This window comes from Penaeus monodon, chromosome 17 (assembly GCF_015228065.2).
Source record: "Penaeus monodon isolate SGIC_2016 chromosome 17, NSTDA_Pmon_1, whole genome shotgun sequence".
Taxonomy (NCBI): domain Eukaryota; kingdom Metazoa; phylum Arthropoda; class Malacostraca; order Decapoda; family Penaeidae; genus Penaeus; species Penaeus monodon.
The window spans coordinates 49,746,142-49,766,715 of NC_051402.1; the positions used below are offsets into that span (position 1 = coordinate 49,746,142).

General features: G+C 35.1%; 1 protein-coding gene across 1 annotated transcript in view; it reads right to left on the reverse strand.

The window, feature by feature from the left end:
* Window positions 1–11,905, reverse strand: part of LOC119583852 (DDB1- and CUL4-associated factor 1-like) — a 14,619-nt gene extending 2,714 nt beyond the window's left edge. The window contains 22 exon segments of the mRNA XM_037932581.1: window positions 299–380; window positions 720–856; window positions 951–1,019; window positions 1,386–1,590; window positions 1,803–2,078; window positions 2,195–2,385; window positions 2,508–2,717; window positions 2,915–3,063; window positions 3,209–3,362; window positions 3,701–3,826; window positions 3,993–4,079; window positions 4,081–4,122; window positions 4,422–4,554; window positions 4,689–4,855; window positions 4,982–5,452; window positions 5,616–5,795; window positions 5,941–6,182; window positions 6,360–6,518; window positions 6,648–6,843; window positions 6,965–7,195; window positions 7,343–7,512; window positions 11,783–11,905. Coding sequence (XP_037788509.1) covers window positions 299–380; window positions 720–856; window positions 951–1,019; window positions 1,386–1,590; window positions 1,803–2,078; window positions 2,195–2,385; window positions 2,508–2,717; window positions 2,915–3,063; window positions 3,209–3,362; window positions 3,701–3,826; window positions 3,993–4,079; window positions 4,081–4,122; window positions 4,422–4,554; window positions 4,689–4,855; window positions 4,982–5,452; window positions 5,616–5,795; window positions 5,941–6,182; window positions 6,360–6,518; window positions 6,648–6,843; window positions 6,965–7,195; window positions 7,343–7,495 — 3,660 coding nt within the window. The 5' untranslated portion in view covers window positions 7,496–7,512; window positions 11,783–11,905.
* Between the last annotated feature and the right edge of the window lie 8,669 nt (window positions 11,906–20,574).

Genomic DNA, 20,574 nt, shown 5'->3' on the forward strand with positions numbered 1-20,574 from the left:
GTAAAAGGTTAAACTTCTTTTCAGTAGCAAAACTATCCCCCCTATTGATTACAATGTGTAAAATACATAAAAAGGAAAAAGGGCAATCCACCAACCTCCAAACATTTAAGTGAGCTATTTTAAAACAGATGCATAAGTGTAGGAGTGGTACCTATTAAATCTACAAAATTTAACTGACCCAGCTCCCCCTTCCTCATGCACCATAGTATTTTCATCAGATCTAAAATGTTATTTTTCCACAGAGAACTTTACCACAGACTTAGCTTGACAATCTAATTATAAATGAATATTATCTTACCCTTGCTGTTTGGTCATTGGTCCCAATTATCTTGTCTTGAGCATTACTAAAATCTGCATGGTGGCACTCATATAGTGTATATCTGAAAACAGTGCAATATAAGAATTTTCACATTAATAATATTTAATAATCAACATAACCATGATCACAGAATCAAACCAAATATTTTACATTTACTTCAACACTGCTTTGAGCCTTTATATGCAAATATACATGTAGCCACAATATAGAACACATATTGAAGTGATTCATACAGAATGGTTATTATTACTTAATGTTCTCTTTATAACTAAAAATGTTCTCTTTAGAATTAATTCCCAATTTGAAAGGTTTCTCTGTGTTACTGATTTTATCACTTGCACTTCAAGGTATGGACAACAGGAATACCATTGAAAACCAATGACCTGTATGTTGCACCTACTTCAGGTCGAAGAGGTCATTGATGCTCCAAAGGGATGTCTCGTGGACTGCTGTACATGAAGTTAAGAGCATTGACCCTGTGCCATGCTGAACTAGACTTGACACTGCACCCTGATGAACTGTGTACACTCCTTCCTCCTACAAATACAAAATTTTGTTTAAGCATCAATCTGCTATAAAAAATATAACTTCACATTTGCCTGTTAACAAAAATGAGAGAAACACAACTTACATTTCCACTTTTACTAAATAATCTGACTTCTCCTCGAGTTGTTCCAACAATGATAAACTGGTCATCCGGCTGAAAAATATTAAGAAAAAAACAGTCAATTAGCCTTCTACTCTCGATAATATTAAATAGTTGACAAACAGACATTTAATATCAAATCATATATAAAAAAGAAATGACCTTTAACTTAAGTAAAACATTATTAAAATTCTGGTATTTAGCATTACAGTGTTAGCTCATATTTACATGTGGCTTTATATCTAGTTGGGTGAATATACAGCAATTATACACAGCCAGGGAGGTCATTTAGGGCTTAGTAATTGGGGTCCAAGGTTTTATCATATGCTTATGCTTTCAACTTTCCGTATTTAAGGCGAACAGATGATGATGATGATGATGATGATAAAAAAATTATTGAGAAGAGGAAGTACCACTCACAGAAAACTCGCAGCATAAAAAGATGTCATCATCTTCACTTGGCCTAAAAGTCTGTGTGGGTCGATATCTACTGTAGATGAATTTACGGTTATTTGATGAACCTTCCAAGCCGGTGAATGGTACATTATATGGTCTTTTGGCATAACGCATTGTGAAATTGGTTGGTGGAGCACGCAAAGATCTGGGTTCTGGACATCTATGTGGCCTGTAAATTATAAATCACATTTATACCATCATCCAGGCAGTTTTTTCTTAACTGCTATATAAAATATTAATAAACTGTTAGAAAAGTGAAAATGACATGCACTCTATATTAATACATAAAAGTAATATGACAAATATATAACATCCTACTATCTTATCATAAATCCAATCATGTGAACACGATTACAAAACAATTTTGGAAAAACCACTTACTGAAACAGGTCGAAGGTTGGACATGTAACAACTGGATTCTTGCAAAGTGCATGCTGATTCATCAGATACTCAGTGACAATTCTGTCCAGGGTTATGGTAGGTTCATTTGACAACCCAGTGTTCATCACTATTGGGGAAGCTAGAGGATTATTTGTTATACTTGTGATACTGTTTTGACTATTTGGTACAGAAGGCATTTCACTTTTGCTGAAGTGACATACACTATTGGCAGAAGCTGCTGCTGAGTTGGCAATTCTATTGTCCCTCTTGCTAGGCCTGAAACAGATGCATTCATAATCTTTAATACTCCCAATAAAGATTATACATGTAACCCAATATTTTCCCAAATTAAAAAACAATGAGTTCATATTAAAGTACATCAAAAGGGTTACCTGTTAATCTTAATGTGTAACGGTATTGGACTAGATGCATTGGCAACATTAGATGGACTGGCCACAGGTGGAGGAGAAGGGGTTGTGGGAGGTGCTATTCCCACTGAGGCTGAGCTACTAGGAGCTGAGGCATTTTTACACAGAGATGAATTGAAAAGATGCCTTGTTGGACCACTCCCTAACAGCCGATGCTGTATAAAGGAAAAAAAGAAAAAAAAAGAATTAAATATTTTAACAAGTAAAAACTAATGCAAATACAAAAATGAAACTATTTTCATACACAGTAAAAACGAAAGCAAGCACTCATTTATACCGCTCTAGCTGATGGAGGTGGTGTGACCATGTTTCTAGAAGGAGGGCCCATGGGTGTGTGGGGTACGATGGTTGGTATAGCGGGAAGATGAGCTGCTTGCTGCAGTGCAGCTGCTACAGATTCATATCCCTCATTAACTAAATGGGCCTGGATTAGCTGCAGTAGCTGCTTCTTATTGTAGTTGATTCTTGTTTGTGCCACAACATCAGCCTGAAAGTTAATAATCAATTAAATCATAACTGCAGCATCAAAGAACATCGTTACTCACAAATAAGCATGCCATTTATAATACACCACATAATAAACATATGCACAGACACACAATGAATATGTTTTAAAAGTCATAAACTCCACAACAGTCCCTCTACCCCGCCATCACATGCTTTTAAAAATTGTCATAAACTCACCCTATGTATACTCTGCATAGACACATCTGCTGAAGCATCACCTTCATGTTTGGCATGGCCTGAGACAGCCTTAATGAGTTCTAGTGCATGTCGTTGGAATTTTACATGCTCCATTCGTTTGTCTTGTAAAATTGGTTCCTTCATCAACACTTGAAAAATAAATACAATTAATTAGATCTTTTGCATGAATCATGACTATACTGTACGGTTGCACTGATTATTTGTTTAAATAGTTTGTAACCCTTCTAACTACATTTTCCTGAAAACACTGTGTTCAAGTCTTTATTCACTTACACTGCAACTGTCCAGACGTGAAGATGGGTAGTTTGCTCATGATCTGACGTGCTGTGTCATTTCTAGAGAGTCCAACTAAAGCTCGACAAGCAAGTCCTCTTATGCAATCTGCATCTGTGATTGGCATCTTCTTATGCAAAACATTTAACAAGTACTGAAATATTCAAAAGATGTTATGAGTTTCCTCTACGAGCACCTACTGTATATTATGTAGCTTAAAAGAAAAGATGACTAGTAATATCAAATAATAACAAGTCAACCTCATCAATATACATGGTTTGTGTGTTACAAGACATTACTTTGGTGGAAATGGTCAAACTTTAACACCAAGAAAAGAATTAGTAATAGAATGAGAAAAAGGCTGGGGGGAATATTAAAACACTAGCATAATACCAGAAACATTCATATAATCATCATTTCCTTTTCAAAAAAGAAAAAGACACAATGACATTATAATCATAAAACATGAGTAGTCTGTAAGCTTTTACTTACCATGATTCCATTGCTGGTTCTTACACAATCCCAGGACTTATTAATGACATCCTCGCCAAAGGCAGCTTTCTTTTTACTACCTCCAGGAGTAGAGGTAGTGCCATATCTTACTAAATTGCTTCCAGGCTATAGAATAAAAAACAAAATTAAGAGCCAAACTACACAATAAATGTACATAACTATAACGTCCTATTACCTTGCACATTAATGCACTACAAGATAAATTTCCTATCTATTGGAATGGTAAGGACCTCACTTACAGAGGCTTGAAGAATTACATAAAAATACCTACCCTGTGAATGGGTGCACAAAGGCAGTTTATCAGAACATTCAAAGCAGCTTTCTGCACCTCTGGTGATGTAGTCATTGACTGTGCATTCCTCGTGGATGCAAGCAACTAGGATGGCATAACCTGGCACTTCCTGAAATAACAGTGAAGATCAAAATTTCCATTCTACAGAGTATTTTTCTTGAATTAAAAACATCTTATGCTCAAAAATTGGAAACTGCATAGTTGGACATTTTATGCCTGTACTTTTGTGAAGTGTAAAAAAAGTGTTAAAATATTATTGAAGTTTAGACTTTACTGCTACTTTGTTATTTATACAATGCACATTCTAATAAGTTTAAAAGAAAATTGATAATAAAAAATATCAAAACACTACATAAACATGATAGATATCACAAGTTAAAGTGATCTCACAAAATACCATTTTCATACCTGTGGGTCAAGTGTCTGTAAAAGGTCATCACCAGCAGGTATGGTCAGTTTGTCACACAGCGCTGCCTGGATAGTTGGCATCACACTGCACACATAGAGTGTGTCAAGGGCAAACACTGCAGTCTCAGTTCGGCTGTTTAGGGAAGATAATCTGTGTTTAAAGGACAAACGTATTGCTATTATTAGATCTGTTTAAACTATATTCCTACATGATAAATGACACTATATCTAATAAACAACAATAACAAAACAATTCTCCATAGTTACTTGGGACTGTATGATTCGTTTAAAACCATTGCAACTAGCTGTAAAAAGAGTTGCAGGCCCTTCAATGAAACAAATTGCTCCACAGGTTTCCAGCGGGCTCGGTATGGAAGGTATTCCAGTAGATGTTCTACATTCCTCTCAATCATTTCTGGTGTCACATTTACAGCCTAAAACAATGGACATGATTATATTACAAATTTAAACATCATATTTCAATAACAATTTTTTTTCTCTTCAACTTATTTTACTTTCCCTACTATCTTCCAAATGCATAAAAAGTCTTTATACATTACCTTGTAAGCTGGAGTGGCATGCTGAGGTGCTGTTCCATGTTCTCTGACAGTCATCCTGTGCAGGTGCTGAACTTTGAGTGCTAAATGAGCCTCAAAATAGTGCTTAACACTCAGACACACTTGCTTCACTGTTTGCCACATCATCACCTCATTAGGTTCATCTAATATGTCTTGCTCCCACACATCTTGGAATAACGACAGTGTGGAGAGCATATTCAAAACCTTGCGGAGGCCATCCTGCTCATCAAACTTTTCTAATATTGCCTTAAATCGGAAGACCATTCCAAAGAACATCACAGCATGAGTTCTGGATGACTGATGCGAGCACTCTAAAAGCCACAGTGAATAGCGAATCAATTCACCTAATACATGATCAGGCAAAAGGCATATTCTTTCTACGGCCTCCTCACAGTAAGCTAAATACCACAGGCAGAGGGCAACACCATCTGCTGGCAAAGATGGACGGGGAACCTGCAATGGAAAGTAAAATATAGAACTATTTTTTTGTCTTTTTTTTGTGCTAATTCTATTTTATAATATTAAATCGGTACAACAGTATAAAAATATTTCTAATTTTCTCTGAAACTGTATATTTTACTCTTGAAAGTCTGAAAAATCAAGGAAAAAGTCTCACCTGAAGAAGTTTCTGCATGCCACCCATATTCACAAATTCTAAGCAGAACTTCTTATGAAAGAGAAGGGAACCAAGAAACCGTAAGGCCTCAAAAGAGAGGCGTGCATTACAGGTTCGTCTGACGTTGATGTAGTGAAAGATTAATTCTAATGCATTGTGTTCATAAACGTGGCCTAAAGACTGTTAAAGGAGAAAAATAAAAATTATTTTTTTATTAGATATTAGGTAAAGCTCTAATATAATTAGTCCATAAGTAAAAAAAAAACATTTAAATGTATTTTTTTTCTTAATAAATGTCAAAAAGTTATAGAATAAGTAATCTTACCTCTTGATATTCCCCTATAGGTCTTAAATATTTAAGGATAAATATTTGCTGTGTATCCCTTGTCATGGGAAACATCTGATATGTTCCTACTATGTAGCTACTCATTTCTGCCCAGGACGAATTGGAACAGTCGGAATTAAGTACAGGATCAAAATTTTCACGTGATGCCTTTGGAGACCCAAAAATATTGAATGTTGCACTCGTGTTACTATTTTTGGCTGGAGATGAGGATGAATGAGAAACTGAAAAAGGAAAAAAGCTTCAATATTTTCTGCTTTTCAGCTAGGACCACATCAATAAGATAACACTCAGATTAAAAACAAAAACATCAAATATTTTTTCTTATATAGCAAGGTAGCTTATAAAATATTGTGACTACAAACATTGAGCAGTCTGCTAACAGACAATTCAAGACTAACCCTTCATCTTCTTTGGGGTGGTCCCCTCTTCATGTTCCTTGCTCTCAGGGTCTTCTCCATTGACCATTGACCGGGCACTGATGGACTCATTGTTAAGGTGGGCAAAAGGTCTATCAGGAACCTTTGACCCTGAACCCTTATCATCCTCTACACCTCCTCCTTTGGATAAAAAGAAGGCCCCATTAAAGAAAAACACATCCATTACAAAGGTATAAAGATTATGAGCTAAGTATATCACCACAATCTATCATGCACAATTATTCAAAAGAATAACATCATTGATAATACCTTCATCTTTAAGTTCCCACAACCTCTTTAACATTATTGGTACTAAGTGAGCATTGTGATCCCTAAAAGATGCTGCAATCTCTGGGATATCCATAGCTGCAGCAAGGAGACCAATTGCATAAGTTCGCAATGGTTCTGGCCCCTTCTCAGCCCAAGAGAAGAGCCGCATGACTGTTGTTTCGGATTCATTAAATACCTGAAAAATTTGATGATATTAATATTAATACTAAGTCATAGCCACTCACTTATATATATGAATGAATTCCTTTGTAAATATTTATGTATATCTTAAATAGGTTCTACATAGTTTTCATTACCTGAGGAATATCAAGGCCATACAGTAAGTCTAGAAGTAGCCTACAAGCTCCAGTATTGAGATCTTGTGAGTCTTGGCTCAATCCCAAACTTGTGAAGTAGTTGTCACGTAGATAGTTGTTAACAAGCTTTGTCACAAAGTTATCCTTTTTAAAAAGTGCACGCAAAATCAGCCCTAATGCACATTCTGGTTCTGAAGTGACAGGATGCCGATCATCAAATGGGTCTGGATCCTGAAAATAAGAGAAAGTCTATATATAGGCCTATTCATATTAAAATATTATCTACATAATATATATATATATACAAACACTACCTATCTAAGACATCATTTGCTATGAGTTTAATCAAATAATGTAAAAAACTAATCACTACAATACCTTCTTTAGAAAGTTGACAGTCTCTCTTTCAAAGAGCTCACAAAGTTTGATAAGGTGTGGTGTGGGGTCTCTGGAGGGGACAGACTGGTCCTCCTCCCACTGCCGGAGGATCTCCTGTAGCTCCTGGACCACATCACGGTTTGAGCTTGGCATTATACTGTTTGATTACCCTGCCAAAAGAAATGCATTTATCAAGTTTACTCATTCATACACATTCTCATTTATTTTCTGCATGTTCCTAAAATTGATATCAGGAGTTAGGTTACTTCATTTAGCTATTTACCCGAACATGAGTAACCTAAAGTGTGTCTATTAACTAACCCTGGACTCTCCTCTCCCTTTCTCTCTATTTTTAAAATTCTAATCAGCTGATATTTAACCCATTGGATCCGGATGCCTCACTACCATCACATGGCCCAAAATATGTTCATTAGGCCTACTTGATTAGCCACTCTGACAGATGCGCGGCTTGTAGGCCAGGCGCACGCAAACACTCGTGTGCAGTGACAAAACTCTATGCCTCCTCTTTGCAATGTTATTTTCTCTTTTTATACATGAGCATTTTTAGCTTTTTTGTTTTCCAGGGTACATATCTATCATTTGATTTGCTTTATCCAGATGGTAATAGGCAGTTTTCCTTGCACAGACTCCATATCATCTTTCTAGGTAGTCCATAACTCAGTGCAAGAATAATAACAACATTTTGTTATTTGTCATTAATTTTTTTTTTTTGAAATATTCAATTTTCTGTAATAGAACCTTACAACCCATCACCACGGCCTTCAACCAAAATGTTCACAATGGTAAGTTCGTGTCAGCCCAGCCCACACCCAAAATTTTTCATGACAGTATGTTCACATCCATCTCACCGATTTCTTTTAATGGTCATATGTCATCATCAGCATCGTAGGGGTAAATACTCCTTTTACTTATGTTTGGTTTCTCTAAAACTCATACACAATATTTTTATCATCTTTCTTCAAGATGTGGTGTGTGTGTGTGTGGTGTGTGTGTGTGTGTGTGTGTGCATATGTGTGTATGAAATTGTGTGTGTATCCATGCATGTGTGTGTTTCTGTGCAGGTGTGTGTATTCATGCAGGTGTGTGTATTCAAGCAGGTGTGTATCCATGTATTTGTGTTGTATCCATGCATATATGTATCCATGCATGTTTCTGTGCATGTGTGTATGTATCTGTGCATGTGTGTGTGTATCTGTTGTATGTGTGTGTATCTGTACATGTGTGTGTGTATCTGTGAATGCATGAAGGCATATGTAAGCATGTGTAAGTGTGGGTGTGTCCATGCATGTGTGTATCTGTGCATGTGTGTGTGTCTCTGTGCATGTGTGTGTGTCTCTGTGCATGTGTGTGTGTCTCTGTGCATGTGTGTGTGTGTGTCTGTGCATGTGTGTGTGTCTCTGTGCATGTGTGTGTGTGTCTCTGTGCATGTGTGTGTGTGTCTCTGTGCATGTGTGTGTGTGTCTCTGTGCATGTGTGTGTGTGTCTCTGTGCATGTGTGTGTGTGTCTCTGTGCATGTGTGTGTGTGTCTCTGTGCATGTGTGTGTGTGTCTCTGTGCATGTGCGTGTGTGTCTCTGTGCATGTGTGTGTGTCTGTGCATGTGTGTGTGTGTCTGTGCATTTCTGTGCATATGTGTGTGTGTGTGTGTCTGCGCATATATGTGTATGTCTCTGTACATATGTGTGTGTGTGTCTCTGTGCGTATGTGTGTCTCTGTGCATGCGTGTGTGTCTCTGTGCATGTGTGTGTCTCTCTGTGCATATGTGTGTCTCTCTGTTCATATTTGTGTCTCTGTGTATGTGTGTGTGTGTGTGTGGGGGGGGGGGGGCATTTGTGTATGGGCATGTGTGTGTGTGCATGTGTGTGGGGGTGGGGGGCGTGTGTGTGTGTGTGTGTGTGTGTGTGTGTGTGTGTGTGCATATGTGTGTGCATATGTGTGTGTGTGTGCATATGTATGTGTGTGTGCATGTGTGTGTGTGTGTGCATGTGTGTGTGTGTGTGCATGTGTGTGTGTGTGTGCATGTGTGTGTGTGCATGTGTGTGTGTGCATGTGTGTGTGTGCATGTGTGTGTATCTGTGTGCATGTGTGTGTGTGTGTGTGTGTGTGTGTGTGTGTTTGCAAGTGTGTGTACAAGTGTCTGTGCATGTGTGTATCTGTGCATGTGTGTATCTGTGCATGTGTGTATCTGTGTACATGTGTGTGTATGAGTGTGTGTGTGTGTGTGTGTGTTGTGTGTGTGTGTGTGTGTGTGTGTGTGTGTGTGTGTGTGTGTGTGTGTTTGCAAGTGTGTGTACAAGTGAATGTGTGTGTGTGTGTGTGTGTGTGTGTGTGAGGGGGGGGCTTTGTCATCTTGTAAAAATTATAAGCCCTAAATTTTGGGCCAACCACTAGTTTGACAGTCTTGCCATATATCAGCATTCCACTGGAATATGTATCAATCATACTTTTGCTGAAGAGCTAAGTCCTATAAGTCCTAGTAATCACTTGATTTAGAATCCTACAACCACAATTACCTCTAGGCCACCATTTTCTTAGCATTAACCCTTTCCCAAACAGACACAGTCCTTCTTGACAGACTCCAGTTGCCTGGCCCAAACTAATCTAATTTGACCAAAGGTTAGTGTTGGCAAACTGAAGTGGTGAAAATAAGCCCCTGTAATCATTTTCTTCCCTCTCCTTTAATGGTTTCCTCTTTGGGGAACATTCTAAAATTCTCCTTTTCTAGCTATATATCAGTGAGACACACTTAAATATTAGAAAATGCTATGCAAATAATCCTTTTTACATTGGAGTGCTTAGCTCCACTTTGAAGTAATCAGATCGCTAATTTGTGAGGGCTGAGGATATAAAATGAGGTAATAAGGTAAGCTTATGCCCAACATATTTAGCATAAAAAAAATCTATAGAGAATGAAGGTAAGCTCAAAAGCCTAATCAGAGATACACCCATGGCAACTCAATCACTTATTGTGGCCTCTGGGTCTTTGGCACTCGAGTGAAAGGACAAGATACCTCCCCTATGTATATTTTGTTAAGACTGAGTTTATAGTCCCATCTGGTGAAATGCTATCAAATAGAGAACCAATCCAACACACTCTTACTAAATATATGGAGTTGAGGATTGTTGGCTTCTGCCGTAGTGTCAATGACAAGGAAGTCAGGCCATTGTGGGGTTTATCATTTTGGTTATATTACTATAACCTGTAATACAGACCGAAATTTCCAGTCTTTTGTTATACAATCTTCCTTTGATTTTCAAACCCTTTAATCAATTTAACAAGATCACTACATCAGGACATAGAGAAAAAAAAACTGTTGCTCAAGCAACTGCTTGAATAAGCAATTCTGTCCAAGCTCTTAATGATGACATTAATTTATATCCATTTAGCAAGTTCCTTTAGAACTGTGAAATTTTATCTTTGCTCATATGTATAGTACAACAAACAGAAAATGAAATGTAGTGAGAGATGCATTTGAAGACACTTTTCTTCAAAATCATATACTTGTCATAAGTTGAAAATGAAGACAGCTGCAACCAAGTGCTCACTGTAACCAGCACACCACAGAGTATTTGGTAAAGAACAACCAACCTTCCCTATATGTAGGATAACAGAATAAATCTTTGACTGGTGCTGTATTTGAAAATCTTGGCAACAGATTACCACAGAGGTCAACTCCATATGCATTCCTGTCATGACCATGGTAATGACAGGTCCTATTTATTATTGTTTTTATTTGTTTTATCTGACTAATAAATCCAGTATTACTTCATCAATTTGGACAAGTACATAACTTAAGACAAATGTCTTTGAATTCATTGCTCTATCATATTCCTTGTATCTGATGTCAGAGAGAAACTACCATTATACCATGTAAAGTTCACAAAAGGAACTCTCTCTGATTAAGCCGAAACTTGGCTGTAATTCATTCAGGCCAATTTCCATAAACTTTGAATTCCTTCTTACTGACCCCTGATTATACTTATGGCCCCTTTGCTGACCCTAATTTGGGGCTGCTAGACTAGTCATTGAGCAGAGGCAAGCACCCACCCAAATTTTGCAAAAGTGGAAACGTAAATAACGAAACCACAATCAATGGAAAGTAAACAATCTGCACATGATGTCAACATTCGTACTTTTTCCCGTCCACTTCCATTACTTAATCAAAGCCCCAAAAGCATATGGGGATATCTGGACCGTCATTTAACTCTCAGTGATGCTCCAAATTATACAGGTAGTTTTTCATAACTCCATCTGCATCTTGGAAAAATCCCTGCTAAATGTCGACCCTTCAGACCAAACGAGGGAAGTTTGAATCTTAGAAGATGCCACCATAAAGAACCCGTTCCTGGCCATTCCTCCTCCAACGCACGGACAATCACCCAGTAAACAGCACCTACAGAACTAACAGAACACACTAACCTGTGTGGATAGACAGAAAATGTATCCCTCTGACTCCAACGCAAGAGTTTTCCTCCACCTGAGCGGCATTCACATGTCCCCTTGCGCCATTGTTTGGGATTAACACGGGAAAATATCCACTTCCGCTGACAAATAAGTACCACCGCTCTTTTTATACTTTCTCTACCTTATAGTGTTTTAAATAGAAGTAAATAGTGTTTTTTAAATTCTTCAAGCCATCTGAGGGACTTTTGATGAATCATCAAGCGCTTTTATGCATAAAACCTTAGTGACATATTTACCAGTGCTCACGGCCCCTCAGTGAACACATGTCCCCATGAAGTTGAATAAATAGTATAAAAGTTTCAGCCTCCGAGCCCGCACGAGCGACGAAATCCACCCAGTCAGCACTCCTGAAGGCCGGGAATCGCGAACGGAATGAGCCCCAGAATCCCCCCCAAATAGCCGGGAACCCCAAGTGCAGGAGAGCAGTCAGGGCCGTGGGACTCGGGAGGCCAAACACGTCGAGACGAGATGGACGGCGAGGGCAGGAGGCTCGCGGAGGTCGTCAAAGAAACGCATAAAAGGCTCAGGAAGCGGTGCAGGCAGGGTAATGGGGGTTGGGTTTTCTGAAGGAGGAGGGGATACGGGAGGGCGAGCTCGTTGTGTGGGGGGGTTTTAAGGTCAGGTGCCGTGTGATATGTGAGGGGAAAGGATATCTTCCCAGGGGAGCACGGCCGGGGGGGTATTTGTGCTTTGCGGGAGAGAGCAGGAGATATTACTGAGGAATTGCTATGGTTTTTTACCATGAGGTGCTTGCCAGTTTTTGCCTCGAAACATGAGGGCATGACACTTTGAATTAGGACCGTATGGACTTAGTCTAGAATACTTGTTAGTTTGTTTCCTCACGGTTGGCAGTTAGTGTTTTTCCTGCAGAATGGTTGAGAAAAATCTTGTGTTTATATCATAGGATGATTCAGAAAAATCTATTATATAGTAGAACATGTAACTGCAGTAGTCTTATGTGATATGCATTATCATCAAGTGCAGCAGTCATATCCTGGATTTGTATATGTCATTCATTCATGTAAAATTCAATATTAATAGCCAATCATGTAAAATTTTTCCAAAATTTCCCAAAATTTTGTAAAAAATTTTTATAAAAGCCAAAGCTGAAAGGCAATGGGGGCCCCAAAAACCCCTCCCTCAAAAAAGGGGGAAAAATTAAAGGGAATTTTATAGTCCTCTTCATAACCTTTTTTTTAAAATTTTGGCAAAATTTTTTCCCAAAAAAAAGTATCAAATTTTTAAAACCAAATAACCCTAGCTTTTTCAAAATTTGGTAAATAAAGCCTTGTATTAAGTCTTTAAAATTTTCAAGGGAAAACCCAAACGAAAAATTTTGGGAATATTTTTGGAAGGGAAACCCGTTCTTATTCAAAAAATTTTTAACAAGGAAAGAATTTAAAAAAATTTTGTGGAAAAATTTTTTTTAAAGGGGTTTTTGAAAAATGAAATCTGCCCAGATAAGGCCCAAAAGACCCTGGTAAATTTATGGGGGAAAAGGTTTTAAAAAATTTTTTTAAAGGGTAAAATTCGGGGGGAAATAAATTTTTTAAAAAGAAAAAAGGGGGAAAGGATGAAATTCTAGAAAAAATTTGAAGGGTTTTTGGGGGAAAAATTTTGAATCGGGGGGAAATAAGTTTTGGGAAAAGGGAGGGGGAAATTTAGAGATTTTTAAAAGGGGGAAGGGGGCAGATAGGTTGTGTAAAAATAGGGTAAAAGTGTAACGAAAAAAATTCAAAAAATTTGGGGGATGTTTTGGCACAATTTTTAGGGAGGTTTTTAAAGGGAAACGGGGAAAATTTTCCCCCCTAATTTTTAAAAATTTTTTCTAAAGTTTGGGGTTTTTGTTATGATTTTTTTAATTTGGGTGACTACCACTTTTTGGGGGAAAGTTTTAAAAAATTTTAATTCTTATTGTGAAAAAGAATTTAATTTTTAAAAATAACATTTAAAACTTTGGTACTACATTTTTTTTTCATTCTTTTTTTTGGGGAAAATTCCATTAATGCAAATTAAATTACTCTGAACCTTTCCCTTTTTAGGGAAATTAGAATTTTTAACCCTTTTAAAAATTTTTTTTAAAAAATTTGGGAAGATTACCCAAATTTGGAATGCCAAACAAATTTTTTAAAATTTTTTAAAAAATTTTGTTACAAAAATTCCCAAAAATTTTTTTTAATGGCCCAAATTGGGCCCAAAAAAATTTTTTTTTTTTTTTTAAAAATTAATTTTTTTTCCCCCCAAAAAAAATTTTTTAAAAAAAATTTACTAAAAACAAAACCCCAATTTTTACAAAGTTAAAATTTAAAAAATTTTTTAAAAACGTTTTAGAAATTTTATTTAAATCCGCTTTCAAAAAAAAAATTTAAATTATTTTTTAAAAAAAAAATGAAGGGTTTTTTTTTTAAAAAACTCCCCTTCAATTATTGAATTTTGTTTTTTTTTGAAACCCCCCAAAAAACCCCCAAAATTTTTAAAATTTTTAAAACCCTTATCATTTTTAAAACCCTTCCCTTTTAAACCCCCAAAAATTTTTCCTTTAGGTAAATTCATTTTAAAAAAAAAAATTTAATTTTTTTTTAAAAATAAAAAAACTAAGTTTTTTTTTCCCTGAAGATAACTGAATTTTTAAATCACACCACAAGGGGGTTTTTATTATTTTGAATCTAATTTCCCTAAATGGGGTCTAAAGAAAATTTTGATGGGTTTTTGGTTTTTAAAAATTTTTTTATTTCCCTATTTTTAAAAAAAAACCCTTTTTTTTTCTTTAAAATTTTTCCGAATCCCCTTTTTTTCTCCAAAGAACCCTATTACTGGGTTAAAACGAATGTATTTTCAAAAGGGGAAAGAAGTTTTTCAAAAAATCCTAAATTAATACCCAGTAAAGAAATTTTTTTTTTGTTTCTTTTAATTTTTTTTAATTCTTTTTTTTTTATAAAGAAAAACATGAGATTTTTTTTTTTTAATTTGTTCACTTCATAAAATTTTATATTAAAATAAATACTTTTTATTTTATTTTCAGGGGCAAAAAATTTCATTTTTATTTATTTTAAAATTTTTAATTTAAAAAAATAAATAAATTGTTTTTACCCCCCCGGGGAACAAAAAAATTAAATTTTTTATTTTTTAAAAAATTTTTAAATTTTTAATTTAAAAAAATTTTTTTTTTAAATTTTGGGGGGAAAAATTGTATTCTAAATTTTTTATTTCAGAGAAAAAAAAAAAAGTTTAAACCATTTAAAAGGGGGTTTTAAACAAAAGGACTTTTTTGAAAGTAAAAAAGGGGGAAGCCCAAAAAAAAAAATTCCGAAAGGGGAAAAGTTTTAAAGGTTGAAACGCCCCAAATCTAAGGTAAGTATAAAGGGGGGTAGCCAAAAAAGGGGGAAAAAACCCCCCCAATTCAATTAAAAAAATTTATTTTAAAATGGTGGTTTTTTTTGGGAAGTATAAAGTAAAAAAAGGAAAGGGGTGAAAAAAAAATATAAAAAAATTAAATTTTTTGGGGTTTTTTGATTTTGGGTTTTCCCCCGCTTATATTTAGAAAAAATTTTTTGGGCTTATAATTTAAAACCCCAAAACTTTTTTTTATTTCCCCAAGTCAAAGCCAAATAATCTTATAATTATAAAATTATATTTTTTTTTTTAATAAAAAAAAAAAAAAAATTTTTATTTTTAAATTTAAAAAATTTTTATATATATAAATTATATTTTTTTATATATATATATATAAAAAAAAAATTTTTTTTAAAAATTTTTAAATAATAAAATTTTTTTTATTTAATTTTTAAAAAAAAAATTTTTTTAAAATTTTATAAAATTTTAAATTATTTTTTAATTTTTTCCCGGGGTTTTTTCAAACCCTTTTTGGAAAACCTAAAAAAGGGGTTTGCTTTTGATTTTTTTAAAACCCCAAAAAAACCAAATTTTAAAATTTTAGAATTATTGTTTATTTTACTTTTGGGGTTTTCCGCCTTTTAAATTATCTTTCACCAAAAAAAATTCCCTTTTTTTACTAAAAATAAAAAGGCAAAACCCAAAAAACAAAAATTTTTTTTTTCTTTGTTTACTTACACTTTTTTTTTCTTTTGCCCCTTTTTTTTTTTTTTAAAGATCCTTTCCTTTTCTAATTTTTCATTTGGGTTTGTTCGTTAATTCCATCGATCCTTTTTTTTTTTGGCCTTTTAAAGTTTAACCCCTATTTCACCTAGACTTCTGGGCCTTTCAGGTTAAGAAACTTTTTTCCCCAATTTTTTAACTTTTTTATTTTTTTTCTTCCCCCCTTTATTAAAAAAAATCATTTTTTGATGGAATTAAAAAATTTTTGGGGGAAAATTATTATTTTTCATAACAGGTTAAAAAAATTTAAAACAAATTTTTTACCCCGGGGTTTTTAAAAAATTTTTTTTTAATTACCAATTTTTAATTTTAATTTAAAAAAAAAAAAATTTAATTTTTTAAATTTTTTCCCGGGGTTAAAAATAAAATTTTCTTTATTTTTCAAAAAGGGGTTATCACTTTCCAAATCCAAAATGCAATTTTCCGGTCTTTAAAAAAAAAATAAAAAAATTTTTTTATTTTAAAATCAAAATTTTAAATTTTAACAAATTGAAAAAAAAAAAAAAAATTTTTTTTTCAAATTTTTTTAAAAAAAAAAATGAAACTACTTTTCCAAAAATTTAAGAATTTTTCTAACCTAAAAATTTTTTTTTATCCGTGGATTTCCCCTTTTATTACTGTTTTGGTTTAACCCCCTTTAAACCTGGTGTTATCTTTAAAAATCAAGGGTAAAACCCCAAATTTTTAAAGCAAAAAATAAAATTTTATTTTAAACTCAAATTATTAAATAAAAAAGATTTAAAAAAATAAAATCTTTTTCTGTGAGTTCCCTGGTTTTTTCAAATTATGTTGCAGGAAAAAATTTTGTGGTGGTTTTAAACTTCCCTTTAAATTTCCGGGAAAAAAAAAAAAATTTTTATTCTTTTTTTTCCCCAAATGTTTAAATTTTTTTTTGGGGTTTTTTTTTTATGGGAAAATTCCCGGAAACTTTGGGTTTCTAAAATTTTTAAAAAATTTTTGGGTTTTAAAAAAATGAGGTATGGGAAATTTTTTTGGCGTTGGAAAAAAAAAAAAAAATTTAAAAAAAAATAAATTTTTTAAAAACCCTTTTACATTTTTTTTTATCTCAAAAAAATTTTTTTTTAAAAACCCTTTTGGTTTTTTCAAGGAAATTTTTCGTGGGAAAAAGTTTTTAAGTATTTTGAAACTGAATTTTCCATTTTTTGTTAAAACCATTATATGGAAGATTTTTTACCAAATTATTTTAAAAATTTTTTTTATAAAAAAAAAATTTAAAAAAAAAAAAAAAAATAAAATTTTTTTTTGCCCACCAACAAAATTTTGGGTTATTTCCTTCACCAATTCTTTTTACCCCCCAAACTCTTTTCTTTTACTATCGGGTTTCCTTTCAATTTGTGGGAATAAATTAAAATGGGCAACTAAAATTTTTATTTTTTTAAAAACTCCAAAAACCCAAACTGTTCGTTCCTTTGCCAATTCAACTGCTTTGTAAAATGGGATTCACCAAAAAATTTTTTCTCTTTAAGCTTAGTCCAACCATTTCCTTTTTTTTTTAACCTTAAAACCCTTTTTTTTCCAATTTTTTTCATTAGCCCCTTCCCCCATTAAACTTTTCCTTCCCCAATGCTTATCCCACTTAAAAACTGCAAACCTAAAAAATTTTTTCCCCAAACTTCCCTAAAATTTCCTCTTCCCGCTTTCACTTGGACCAATCCCTCAAATTCCTATTTCTTCCAAAATTTCCCCCAAATTTTCCTTTTCAATGCCTTTTCAGTTCCAAATCCTTTTCCCTTTTTTTCCCCCTTCATTTTTTCCCAAATTTTTAAATCCCCTTTAAATTTTTTTTTGAAATTACCTTTAGATGCTAAAAAAATTGACTTGCCCTACCTTGTTTTTCCCCCCCTTTGAATTTTCCATATTTTTCCCCCCCTTTTTAAGCTTGGGAATTAACCCGAAATTTCTTCATTCTCTTTTAACCCCCCCAAATTTACCCCTTTAAAGGCCCCTTATGCAGTGCATCTTTCATATTTTCAAACTTTACCCCTTTTTATTATTTTTTCCCTTTGGAACCGTTCCCCTATGTTTGGGTTTTTATTAATGAAATGATTGGCTGTAGGTAACAATTAATAGTACCCCATTTGGTTTTCCCCCTTTTTAAATTTTAAACCTTTTTAATAAAGGCTTTAAATTTGAGCCCAAATTTTTAAACTAGGTTTTTTAAAAATTAAATTCTGAATTTTCTTTTTAAAAAAAAAAATTCCAAAATTTTAAACAAAGGGCCTTAGAAATGTTTTTATCAAAAGGTTTTTTTTTAAATTCACCCTTTTTTTGGGTTTTGGGGGCATGAACCCGCCCTTCTAGTAATTGGGGTTTAAAAAATTTTTTTCTTGAATTTTCTAAAAAACCCTATAAAAAAACAAAATTTTCCCAAGAAATCCAAAAACCTTCTCCCTTAGAAACAACCCCGCTCCCGTTTTTTCCCCTTTAAAAATTTTTTTTTGTCACCTGAAAAACCCCCGGGGTTTTTCCCTTTTTTCCGGAAAAAGCCCCCCGGGGCCCCTTTTGATGCCTCTTCCCCTTTTAAAAGGTTCCCCCTTTTTGGGAAACTGGGGATTTTTGCCTGCTTCCCGTAATTTTTTTCCCCCCGGGACTCCCCCCGGCCGTGCCCCTGGAAATATTTTTCCCCCCTTTTCCAAAAGGGTTTTTTAAAAAACCCCCCCAAAAAGACCCCCCCCATTTCCCCCCCCTTAAAAACCCCCCCCATTTTTGGACCGTTTTTTTCTTTTTTACCCCCCCCTGTCCCCCATTCGGACGTTTTGCCCCCAGTCCCCCCCCGTTTCAGGGTTTTTAGCTATAACACACTAACCTGTGTGGATAGACAGAAAATGTATCCCTCTGACTCCAACGCAAGAGTTTTCCTCCACCTGAGCGGCATTCACATGTCCCCTTGCGCCATTGTTTGGGATTAACACGGGAAAATATCCACTTCCGCTGACAAATAAGTACCACCGCTCTTTTTATACTTTCTCTACCTTATAGTGTTTTAAATAGAAGTAAATAGTGTTTTTTAAATTCTTCAAGCCATCTGAGGGACTTTTGATGAATCATCAAGCGCTTTTATGCATAAAACCTTAGTGACATATTTACCAGTGCTCACGGCCCCTCAGTGAACACATGTCCCCATGAAGTTGAATAAATAGTATAAAAGTTTCAGCCTCCGAGCCCGCACGAGCGACGAAATCCACCCAGTCAGCACTCCTGAAGGCCGGGAATCGCGAACGGAATGAGCCCCAGAATCCCCCCCAAATAGCCGGGAACCCCAAGTGCAGGAGAGCAGTCAGGGCCGTGGGACTCGGGAGGCCAAACACGTCGAGACGAGATGGACGGCGAGGGCAGGAGGCTCGCGGAGGTCGTCAAAGAAACGCATAAAAGGCTCAGGAAGCGGTGCAGGCAGGGTAATGGGGGTTGGGTTTTCTGAAGGAGGAGGGGATACGGGAGGGCGAGCTCGTTGTGTGGGGGGGTTTTAAGGTCAGGTGCCGTGTGATATGTGAGGGGAAAGGATATCTTCCCAGGGGAGCACGGCCGGGGGGGTATTTGTGCTTTGCGGGAGAGAGCAGGAGATATTACTGAGGAATTGCTATGGTTTTTTACCATGAGGTGCTTGCCAGTTTTGCCTCGAAACATGAGGGCATGACACTTTGAATTAGGACCGTATGGACTTAGTCTAGAATACTTGTTAGTTTGTTTCCTCACGGTTGGCAGTTAGTGTTTTTCCTGCAGAATGGTTGAGAAAAATCTTGTGTTTATATCATAGGATGATTCAGAAAAATCTATTATATAGTAGAACATGTAACTGCAGTAGTCTTATGTGATATGCATTATCATCAAGTGCAGCAGTCATATGTGATTTTGTATGATTATCATTAACAGGTGATGAATTATTGAATTATTTCATAGGGTACTAATAAATATTATGTCTAGCATAATTCAGTCCAAAATTCACTTGTGCAAAACTTCATATTCAAGAAGCCCAATGACATGTAGAAGGCAGCAGGTGGGGGTCATGACCAGCACAGCATCCACTCAAACAAGGTTGTGAAGGTTTGAAGGAAACTTCTTGATAGATGGCCATCTGTGCATAAGGCCATTATTGTTGTAAAATTTTGGACAATTCCTCTCTTCCACAAAGACAGAAATAGTATCAGAATATGTAGATAGTACTTTCTAACATCAATCCCTAGCTTTTTCAAAAGTTAGTGGCTCAAAGTAATATGCCTTGTGATTGAAGAATGCTCCTTATCAAATTTGAGGCAAGGCCGGTAAACACAATACGATTACTTGCAGTCAATTGATTACCTGAGCAGTCTGCTACATCCAGCGTTCTTATTCACAGTAAATAATTCCCAAACATAGGTTGAACAGAATTTCAAACAAATTTTGTGAGAAATAATTATGTAATGGGTAAAGCTTGTGTAAAATCATGACAAATGACTGCACTAGACATCAAGGCCATATAGCACCCTGGTACAATATAGTGGTGGAAAGGGTTAGGAATGAGTTAATGATTAGGTAAAGTTCGAGGTTGAATAGTACTAGAGACTGCTAAAGTCAAGGATAGAGGGGGGAAACTGATGTATAAGTAAAGGTTGCTAGAAGGGGAAGATGTTCAA